The following is a 12,094-nucleotide window of genomic DNA, read 5'->3' as shown; positions in this document are numbered from 1 at the left end:
GTTTCCTCTTGCTACTGTAAAAATCACTACAGACATAATTGCTTAAAACAACACACATATATTATCTTATGGTTTTAGAGGACAGAGGCTCAAATGAATCCCACAGGAGAAAATCAAAGTTTGGCAGGATTATATTCTTCCTGGAGGCTCTAGAAGAAAATCCATTTATTTCCTTGCTTTTCCCAAATTCTAGAAGCCATGTGCATTCTGTGACTCCTGGCCCCTTCCTCCTTCTTCAAACCAGCAGTATGGTGGCATCATCAGATTTCTCTTTGACCTCCTCTTCTGCCTCCACCTCTTCTCTGATTCCCACCCTCCCATCTTCCTCTCATAAGGACCCCTGTGATTACATTGGACCCCCTCCTGGATAATCTAAGATAATGTCTCTATCTTAAGGTGCTTAACTTAATCAAATCCACAGAATTCTTTTTGCCATATAACAACCTATTTACAGGTCTTGGAATTAAGGTGTGGACATCTTTGGGATCATTATTCTACTCCCCATACCGGGTCACTCTTATATCTCCTTAGCTCTTTGTGCATATTTTTTTCCAGCCTTCAGAATATTTCAGATTACTAGTTCAGTCAACTGGTTTGCTGGCTTTGTTGTGAGCCTATTGAGGGCAGAGAACATCATCTCTCTTGTTCACCATTCTACTTGCCTTACTTAGGACAGCATTCAGAGCCCTGAATACGCCCATATTGACTGACTGCTTGAATGAATGAATGAATGAATGAATGAATGAACAAATGAGATGCTTGATAATATGTGCCCATGTTTTCCAAAGAGAATGTTGTAGTTTGTCCTAAATATTTCATAGTTCCCTGTTTTCTTGAGAAATTAGAGATGTAAATCTGCTTCTCAATAGTTAATTGATATCAACAGAAAATTCCTTCTCTTAAAAAATTATGAGTGACTCACAGACTATCAAGAACCTTTTGAAGTATATGAAAAGCACTCCTAAATTATGCAGCTATGAATACTTTTTAATTAAAGGAGTTAATGAATATTCTACAGGAAAGAGCTAGCTTCCACAGTCTGGAGTTAATTGCCCACCCACACCTGATGGTTAATTTCTTTCTGAAATGTTGGTTTTTGTAGATAAAGCCCATCATTTACCACATTCCACATGGGTATAGATTAGTTGTCTCCTTTGTACATGCTCCAAGCTTACCTCATTTTGCTTAAGGCAGGATATTAGCTGTGAATTCACTTTCCTTTTTTCTATGATGATGTGATTTTTATTGCACTGGTTGATTTACTTAGAAACTTAAAACACAAGGTTATAGTCATAAAACCAGTACAATGGCAGAACTCAGAGGGTCGTGTGTAAAAGAAAACTTCACTTATTTGTGGAAAGATTTCAGAAGTGTCCATTGTCTTTAAATTTTCATTTGAGTGAATTGGTAACTTTACCACTAAAGATGTCTTTTTTATTTGGAAAAGGCATCATGAATTACTTCTCTTAAAATAGCTTACTTAAATAATAACCTACAACTACATGGCACAATTCTTTTGTTTTACTTTATTTTCCTTCATTTTGAATGGTCTGAAAAAATGCTGTATTTTGATGAGGGGAACAAGAAAGAGGAAACTGGAGAAAAGACAAAGCAAGCCCATTGAGACGACAGAAGGGAAAGTTTTGTAGTGTTAGTGATAAAACCCAAACATTTTTATACTTAACAGCCTATCACCACTTAAATTATGAAATAACCATGAGAAAATATAGAGAATGACAGGTGCAATTTATTATTATTATTTTTTAAAGATTTTATTTATTTATTTGTCAGAGAGAGCGAGGGAGAGCGAGCGAGCACAGGCAGACAGAATGGCAGGCAGAGGCAGAGGGAGAAGCAGGTTCCCTGACGAGCAAGGAGCCCGATGTGGGACTCGATCCCAGGACGCTGGGATCATGACCTGAGCCGAAAGCAGCTGCTTAACCAACTGAGCCACCCAGGTGTCCCAGACAGGTGCAATTTATAAGTGAAGTAAGTGTGATGGGTTAGGGAAGAAGAAAAAATTGTTTCTTAAAGAATTTTCTGTATGTTTTACCACCATTTTCTGGTCATTTAGATCCAGTGATCAATCCCTCTAAATAATATCTAAATAGATTGTTTTTTTTTTCACAGTAGTATTGAATTCAGATTGACAGATACATTTCTTGTGAACTACCAGTGGCTTCCTGAAGCAGGGAGTTGATAAAAATTCTAAGATCTTTGACCTCGGTGGAAAAAGCACCGTGATTGATCAACCATTTTTGTCTGGCTGAGGAATGGGTATGATAGAACTCATGCCATAGTGTAATAATTATAGATAATAATTTATGTGGCTTCTTTCAGAAAAAGCAATGCTTTGACATTCTTTTGACATTTCTAAATAAAACAACTCAGGTATTTTTTTAGATTATAGTTACTTTTTTCCCAAGCTTCTCTTGTAGATAGTACCAATGACAGTTATGTTTTTTAGTAAGTAAATAATAATGAAAAAGTTCTCGGAAAAATTCATATTTTTAATTTTTGGGATGAAATACTAATGATAATTTTTTCCATAGAATTTTTTGAACTAAGAATTTAAATTGTAGCTTATTTTGAAATATAAACTGTTTTGTAAAAGACATATGTCATTTGTTAATAATGGTGCCATAAATGGATGGAAAATGGGCTATAGAGATTCTGATATCAAATTTTGTCATCATTGTCATTTTAAGATTTCTTGCTAAAGATGGAAGTGGTTTAAGAAATGTATTAGCGGGGCACCTGGGTGGCTCAGTGGGTTAAACCTCTTCTGCCTTCGGCTCAGGTCATGATCTCAGGGTTCTGGGATTGAGCCCTACATCAGGCTCTCTGCTCAGTGGGGAGCCTGCTTCCCCCTCTCTCTCTGCCTGCCTCTCTGCCTACTCATGATCTCTCTCTCTGTCAAATAAATAAAATCTTTAAAAAAAGGTATTTAGTTAAAGCCACTGGATTTTTAAAAACTACTGATTGCATTCCATATATTTAATAAGCATCTCCACCTTTAAATAGTGAAGTGCTGGTAAATAACAAGAAACTCTTGGAACGGGGGCACGAGGTAAGTTGGTGGAGTAGAACTGATGTGTAGTATTTGCCCATTTCCATGGTGTAAATATTTCTACCATGACTGATTCCAAACTACCAACATGCTGTCCTTAATCTTGGAGTTGAGAAGATATGTACACAATTGACATACTGAAGAGATGTCAAGAGAGCTGGTATGAGCTGGCCCCAACCCAGTACTGCCTTTAAAGAAATCACATAAATTTTATTTCTAAGACAGGTATATTTGAAAGTATCTTCATAGAAACCATTTAAGTATTGAATTCCATGGTACATTGCAAACATTAGTCTTACTAAAACTTTTTATGTCTAACCTTGTGAGAAAATGTCTAATCTATTGTATACATTTTATATATGGATATCATGAATTATCGAACATTTGTAAGAAAGCTTATCTGGTAATTTAATCATTAGAGGGAAATTTTTATACTCTGAAAATTCAACAAAATGTTTGAATTGGATAAAAGTGTGCTTATGAATCTTAAAAAATACTCAAGGAAATACATATCATGGATCAAATAATGAGCCAAATGTCTTAGAAGCTCTCTTGACATCGATGTAGTGATTCATCCTCTGTAATTCTAAGCAAAATAAAGTAACAGTATATATACAGTAATTATTATAGTACCAACTTAGGTGTGTATATATGTGTGTATGTGTGTATAAATATATGTGTGTGTGTGTGTGTGTGTGTGTGTGTATTTATGGGACTGAGAGATAGAAGGAAAAAAGGTCAGTCAGCATGCCACCATTTACCTTTGCTTCAGATATGTATTTTTCTTTTTCCTGTGATCTTTCAGGAGATCCTCTCTTATCTCTGATAGTGAGCAGGGCACATTATATCTGAGTATATAAATAAGAGTCTTTGCAGGCCTGTCTGAAACCATGTCACATGAGTGACACAAGAGGTAGTGTCATAAGAGGTAGGTTCCATATTTAATGAGGCAAATAGTGAATGAGAGTGAAATTACTACTGAGTGGTCAGTGAATGATCTCAGTTATGGTTACTCCCAATTTTTTTTAAAGTCCTAATTTGCTGTTTTGGGCCAATGGAAGCATAGCCTAAACCTACACTTACTCCTTAGCCCTCCTTTCTGTGGGAGAAATAGGAAAACAGAAGGCCTCCTGGAGTGCCTAGCACACAGTAGGTCCTCGATATATGCTGATTGAGTGAAGAGGAATTTGAAATCTCAAACTATCATTAGTGTTCAGTTACAGCTATCCATATGGAATACTCACAGTGCATCATTTCTCCTTTTTGGAATCATACACATCCTACAAGTCTACTTTGCCCGAAGCCTTGAGTGATCACTCCACAGACTTATCCTTCTTGTAAATGTCCATTCGTCTTCATTTATCATGTCATTTATATACCAATCTTATTCTTGGCACTCAAGGATGAGCTTCTAGAAGAAAGGGATAGTATTTGACTTGTATTACCCTCTACCATGTTGAAACCTTGTAGTTTGAACTACATTTGAGCAACTATATTAAAGAAGTTTCCCTGAATGGAGTACCTGCTCGATACTTGTTATTTCAAGTAATAAATATAAGTATAGATCTAAAGGTGAAACTTGGAAACAAATCCTATACCTGAATACCACTTTTCAAATACATTAAAATCACTGTGTGGCAGTTCTCTTTTTGCTAGCAGTTACTGTGAAAAGTAAATGTTCAGTGTTTGTTCTATATTTTCCACCCACCTCTTTTTACCTTTAAGCAGCAGTATTAAAAAAAAATAGATAATTTCCCTTATACTTCCCTCCAGTGCTAACTGAGAAACAATAATATTCCCATGGTTTTGTAGCCACTATAGATGAAAATCATGGGTATTTTAATAGCAAAACTAGTCCAATTAAGAATTTATTTCTTCAGAGAATTTCATAATCACTAATGACCTGGAATTTTTTTGCTAGATTTTGCCTACCAACTTTACATGGTCTGTTCTGAGAGCCATATCACTCTTTAGAGGGACTTTAGACATGGCCTGTCTAAAACCATGTCACATGAGGAAACCGTGGTGGTGAAGATATCAGCAAATGAGAGGTCAGGATCCATGATGTCCTGAGTAAATTTTTCTCCCTCAGGTACATTCAGAGGCTGATTTACTGTGAACAAAGAAAGCTTCATTTTTTAGGGTCTCTCTTACAAATCCCTTCCATGCCCAAGAGATAAGCCCCAATGATGAATCTTTTCCTTAAAATGTGACCCCCAAACTGTATTAGCTTTGGACACCACAAAGCAGGGCTCTACCTCTGGGCATGCCCATAGAGAAATGGTATGATAATGTGGAAGGAGTACTACTCAGGATGCCTGGAGGCCTTGATTCCATTCTGTCTTTGGAGAGGACTTGCCCGTGTTCTTTCAAACCGTTTAAAATGATGGCTGAGTTTCACCGGGAAAAGAAGTCTGTAACGTACAATGGTAAAAATATTAGATTGGCAGCAGACTTATCCACAGAGACCTGGCAGGCCAGAAAGAGCTGGCATGATATATTCAGAGTACTAAATGAGAAAAACATGCAGCCAAGAATACTATATCCAGCTAGGCTATCATTGAAAATAGAAGGAGAGATTAAAAGCTTCCAGGACAAACAAAAACTGAAAGAATTTGCAAATACCAAACCAGCTCTACAGGAAATATTGAAAGGGGTCCTCTAAGCAAAGAGAGACCCTAAAAGTAGTAGATCAGAAAGAAACAGAGACAATATACAATAACAGTCACCTTACAGGCAATACAATGGCACTAAATTCATATCTCTCAATACTTACCCTGAATGTTAATGGGCTAAATGCCCCAATCAAAAGACACAGGGTATCAGAATGGATCAAAAAACAAAACCCATCTATATGTTGCCTACAAGAAACTCATCTTAAACCCGAAGACACCTCCAGGTTTAAAGTGAGGGGGTGGAAAAGAATTTACCATGCTAATGGACATCAGAAGAAGCAGGAGTGGCAATCCTTATATCAGATCAATTAGATTTTAAGCCAAAGACTATAATAAGAGATGAGGAAGGACACTATATCATACTCAAAGGAACTGTCCAACAAGAAGATCTAACAGTTTTAAATATCTATGCCCCTAACGTGGGAGCAGCCAACTATATAAACCAATTAATAACAAAATCAAAGAAACACATCGACAAGAATACAATAATAGTAGGGGATTTTAACACTCCCCTCACTGAAATGGACAGATCATCCAAGCAAAAGATCAACAAGGAAATCAAGGCCTTAAATGACACACTGGACCAGATGGACATCACAGATCTATTCAGAACATTTCATCCCAAAGCAACAGAATACACATTCTTCTCTAGTGCACATGGAACATTCTCCAGAATAGATCACATTCTTGGTCCTAAATCAAGTCTCAACCGGTATCAAAAGATTGGGATCATTCCCTGCATATTTTCAGACCACAATGCTCTAAAGCTAGAACTCAATAACAAGAGGAAATTTGGAAAGAACCCAAATACATGGAGACTAAACAGCATCCTTCTAAAGAATGAATGGGTCAACCAGGAAATTAAAGAAGAATTGAAAAAATTTATGGAAACAAATGATAATGAAAACACAACAGTTCAGAATCTGTGGGACACAACAAAGGCAGTCCTGAGAGGAAAATATATAGCGGTACAAGCCTTTCTCAAGAAACAAGAAAGGTCTCAGGTACACAACCTAACCCTACACCTAAAGGAGCTGGAGAAAGAACAAGAAAGAAACCCTAAACCCAGCAGGAGAAGAGAAATCATAAAGATTAGAGCAGAAATCAATGAAATAGAAACCAAAAAAAACAATAGAACAAATCAACGAAACTAGGAGCTGGTTCTTTGAAAGAATTAATAAGATTGATAAACCCCTGGCCAGACTTATCAAAAAGAAAAGAGAAAGGACCCGAATCAATAAAATCATGAATGAAAGAGGAGAGATCACAACGAACACCAAAGAAATACAGACAATTATAAGAACATACTATGAGCAACTCTACGCCAACAAATTTGACAATCTGGAAGAAATGGATGCATTCCTAGAGACATATAAACTACCACAACTGAACCAGGAAGAAATAGAAAGCCTGAACAGACCCATAACCAGTAAGGAGATTGAAACAGTCATCAAAAATCTCCAAACAAACAAAAGCCCAGGGCCAGACGGCTTCCCGGGGGAATTCTACCAAACATTTAAAGAAGAACTAATTCCTATTCTCCTGAAACTGTTCCAAAAAATAGGAATAGAAGGAAAACTTCCAAACTCATTTTATGAGGCCAGCATCACCTTGATTCCAAAACCAAAAAAAAAGAGAACTACAGACCCATATCCTTGATGAACACAGATGCAAAAATTATCGCCAAAATACTAGCCAATAGGATTCAACAGTACATTAAAAGGATTATTCACCACGACCAAGTGGGATTTATTCCAGGGCTGCAAGGTTGGTTCAACATCCGCAAATCAATCAATGTGATACAACACATTAATAAAAGAAAGAACAAGAATCATATGATACTCTCCATAGATGCTGAAAAAGCATTTGACAAAGTACAGCATCCCTTCCTGATCAAAACTCTTCAAAGTGTAGGGATAGAGGGCACATACCTCAATATTATCAAAGCCATCTATGAAAAACCCACTGCAAATATCATTCTCAATGGAGAAAAACTGAAAGCTTTTCCGCTAAGGTCAGGAACACGGCAGGGATGTCCTTTATCACCACTGCTATTCAACATAGTACTAGAAGTCCTAGCCTCAGCAATCAGACCACAAAAGGAAATTAAAGGCATCCAAATTGGCAAAGAAGATGTCAAACTATCACTCTTCGCAGATGATATGATACTATATGTGGAAAACCCAAAAGACTCCACTCCAAAACTGCTAGAACTTGTACAGGAATTCAGTAAAGTGTCAGGATATAAAATCAATGCACAGAAATCAGTTGCATTTCTCTACACCAACAACAAGACAGAAGAAAGAGAAATTAAGGAGTCCATCCCATTTACAATTGCACCCAAAACTATAAGATACCTAGGAATAAACCTAACCAAAGAGACTAAGAACCTATATTCAGAAAACTATAAAGTACTCATGAAAGAAATTGAGGAAGACACAAAGAAATGGAAAAATGTTCCATGCTCCTGGATTGGAAGAATAAATATTGTGAAAATGTCTATGCTACCTAAAGCAATCTACACATTTAATGCAATTCCTATCAAAATACCATCCTTTTTTTTTTTTCAAAGAAATGGAACAAATAATCCTAAAATTTATATGGAACCAGAAAAGACCTCGAATAGCCAAAGGAATATTGAAAAAGAAAGCCAAAGTTGGTGGCATCACAATTCCGGACTTCAAGCTCTATTACAAAGCTGTCATCATCAAGACAGCATGGTACTGGCACAAAAACAGACACATAGATCAATGGAACAGAATAGAGAGCCCAGAAATGGACCCTCAACTCTATGGTCAACTCATCTTCGACAAAGCAGGAAAGAATGTCCACTGGAAAAAAGACAGCCTCTTCAATAAATGGTGTTGGGAAAATTGGACAGCCACATGCAGAAAAATGAAATTGGCTCATTTCCTTACACCACACACGAAAATAGACTCAAAATGGATGAAGGATCTCAATGTGAGAAAGGAATCCATCAAAATCCTCGAGGAGAACACAGGCAGCAACCTCTTCGACGTCAGCCGCAGCAACATCTTCCTAGGAACATCACCAAAGGCAAGGGAAGCAAGGGCAAAAATGAACTTTTGGGATTTTATCAAGATCAAAAGCTTTTGCACAGCAAAGGAAACAGTTAACAAAACCAAAAGACAACTGACAGAATGGGAGAAGATATTTGCAAATGACATATCAGATAAAGGGCTAGTGTCCAAAATCTATAAAGAACTTAGCAAACTCAACACCCAAAGAACAAATAATCCAATCAAGAAATGGGCAGAGGACATGAACAGACATTTCTGCAAAGAAGACATCCAGATGGCCAACAGACACATGAAAAAGTGCTCCATATCACTCGGCATCAGGGAAATACAAATCAAAACCACCATGAGATATCACCTCACACCAGTCAGAATGGCTAAAATGAACAAGTCAGGAAATGACAGATGCTGGCGAGGATGCGGAGAAAGGGGAACCCTCCTACACTGTTGGTGGGAATGCAAGCTGGTGCAACCACTCTGGAAAACAGCATGGAGGTTCCTCAAAATGTTAAAAATAGAACTACCCAATGACCCAGCAATTGCACTACTGGGTATTTACCCTAAAGATACAAACGTAGTGATCTGAAGGGGCACGTGCACCCGAATGTTTATAGCAGCAGTGTCTACAATAGCCAAACTATGGAAAGAACCTCGATGTCCATCTACAGACGAATGGATAAAGAAGATGTGGTATATATACACAATGGAATACTATGCAGCCATCAAAAGAAACGAAATCTTGCCATTTGCGACGACGTGGATGGAACTAGAGGGTATCATGCTTAGCGAAATAAGTCAATCGGAGAAAGACAACTATCATATGATTTCCCTGATATGAGGGAGAGGAGATGCAACATGGGGGGGTTGAGGGGGTAGGAGAAGATTAAATGAAACAAGATGGGATTGGGAGGGAGACAAACCATAAGTGACTCTTAATCTCACAAAACAAACTGAGGGTTGATGGGGGGAGGGGGTTGGAAGAGGGGAGTGGGGTTATGGATATTGGGGAGGGTATGTGCTATGGTGAGTGCTGTGAAGTGTGTAAACCTGGCGATTCGCAGACCTGTACCCCTGGGGATAAAAATATATGTTTATAAAGCTGTAAAAAAAAAAAAAAAGAAAAAGAAAAAAGAAAGGATGAATACTCAAGTTTTGTAGCAACATGGACGGGACTGGAAGAGATTATGCTGAGTGAAATAAGTCAAGCAGAGAGAGTCAATTATCATATGGTTTCACTTATTTGTGGAGCATAACAAATAGCATGGAGGACAAGGGGAGATGGAGAGGAGAAGGGAGTTGAGGGAAATTGGAAGGGGAGGTGAACCATGAGAGACTATGGACTCTGAAAAACGATCTGAGAATTTTGAAGGGGTCGGGGGTGGGAGGTTGGGGGCACCAGGTGGTGGGTATTGTAGAGGGCACGGATTGCATGGAGCACTGGGTGTGGTGCAAAAATAATGAATACTGTTATGCTGAAAAAATAAAAAATTAATTAAAAAAAATAAAAAAAAATAAAATGATGGCTGAGTTTCAGCTTGTCTCTCTGTGAAATGAGAGGTAATTAACCCATCCCATCTTCCTCTCTGAGTTACGTAATAAGTACCTGAAGTCACATTTGAGTAATTAAATGTTAAAGAGTTCAGAAGTAATCCGTAATTAAGTGAAAAACATAAAAACTGAAGAGTGTTTGGAATCAGTCTTGTTAAACATGAGGTGGCTGTTACACATCCGCATTCAGCACAGCCTGCAGAAGACATCTCTGAGAATTCTCCCTAACTCGAGTCTCTGTTTCTCCTGCAGAGGAAGCATCCCAGCCCGGTCCAAGTGAGAAGTGCTTTTTAATCCTGGATTGCAGTGGAGTGACTTTTTTTGACTATTCTGGAGTCTCCATGCTTGTTGAGGTATTTACATAGCTTGTGTTTGGACTGATTCTTTCCCTTTTCTGTAGTAACGGGGCTACTCTCACAGCCCCAGGGTTTTGACTCCACTTGTTTCAGTGCTCGTCTCACCCATTCTCCCCAAAGGACATAGAACTTGACGCCTCACACTGCCATAGAGTTGACTTCAGGAGATCCCATCAAGCTTCCGGTGTGTGTATGTGTGGGGGCCAGCGGTGGGGGTAATCACATGGGGTGATCAGAGAGAACAGAACACAGGCTTGAGATGTAGTGGGCATAGTGCCTGCTGGGCAGTCAGCTTACAAGCTTCTGAAAAGAAAAGTCCCCTCCATGAGAAAGTGGCCCTGGTCATGGCAGGATCTTTTCTCTCACCCTCATGGATGGGTGTAGTTTCACCAGATACCTTATCTGATCTCTCAAACAGTCCCCAGTACAGGAGCTTTTCTCCATTCTGTCAGATGATAGTGTTTACTTCTCTACCCTGTGCTCTTCATGGTGTCTCCATGGCCCTGGTGTGCAAAATATAAAACTGATTATTTCCTTATAATGAACATGGGTCACAGGACATTTCCACAGGAAGAACAACACCTAATTTTTCCAATTCAAGGAAAACTCAGACACTTCTGGAATTTTCTTCCTCTGCTTTTTTAAAAAAATATTTTATTTGATTATGCGTCAGAGAGAGAGAGCACCCACAAGCATGGGGAGTGGCAGGCAGAGAGAGAAGCAGGCTTCCAGCTGAGCAAGATGCCCCATGCAGGACTCGATCCTAGGACCCTGGAACATGACCTGAGCTGAAGGCAGATGCTTAACCTACTAAGCCACCCAGACATCCTTTTTTTTTTTTTTTTTTTAACTAAATACTATGCCAACAGGGGAAGTTACCTCCTTTCTCCATTTGTTCTCTCCCTCAGTGTCTTGAATTTGTTGGGGGAGGGTCTTGAGGATGGAGCTATATCTGTTCCTCAACTGTCCTCAGTCCTCTACCAGCTTCTGCTGCATGGAGCTCGGCCTACCTGTCTCTGGGTATCTGCTCCCCATGGGCTCTCTACCCTGCCTCATAGTCATGGGTAATTTTGTATTCTGCCAAAAACTTAATCAAAATCATATGAACATTTCTGGAGCTCTTTCTCTGCTTATCTCCCTCATTTCCATTACTCTCTCCCACTGATTCCGCCCACCTAATCCTTCCTGAACTCTACTTCCGTCTGCTCAGCTCAGTGAAGCTCTCGCATTTTACTCAGGCATCCATCATTCTCTGGCCGAGAAGCTGCTTTGTGCAGAAAGCTGAGCTCCTAGGGAGCTTCTCTCATCTGTCTTCTGTCCCTCAGGGCACTCAGTCCTGTGCTCCCTGTTCCCACTGCCTGAAAACAGTTGTTCGTATGTTTTTGTTTGGTTGTCTACTTTTATGGA

At 38.8% G+C, this 12,094-nt stretch overlaps 1 protein-coding gene across 2 annotated transcripts in view; it reads left to right on the top strand.

Annotated features, from left to right (window-relative positions):
* Positions 1-12,094, top strand: part of SLC26A7 (solute carrier family 26 member 7) — a 120,959-nt gene that overhangs the window by 101,442 nt on the left and 7,423 nt on the right. For both annotated transcript variants that reach the window (XM_047728131.1, XM_047728132.1), the window contains one exon: positions 10,584-10,684. In XM_047728131.1, the coding sequence (XP_047584087.1) occupies positions 10,584-10,684 (101 nt within the window). The remainder of the gene's footprint in view (positions 1-10,583; positions 10,685-12,094) is intronic.

Source organism: Lutra lutra, chromosome 4 (genome assembly GCF_902655055.1).
Source record: "Lutra lutra chromosome 4, mLutLut1.2, whole genome shotgun sequence".
Taxonomy (NCBI): domain Eukaryota; kingdom Metazoa; phylum Chordata; class Mammalia; order Carnivora; family Mustelidae; genus Lutra; species Lutra lutra.
This window is presented reverse-complemented; position numbering and strand designations above follow the sequence as displayed.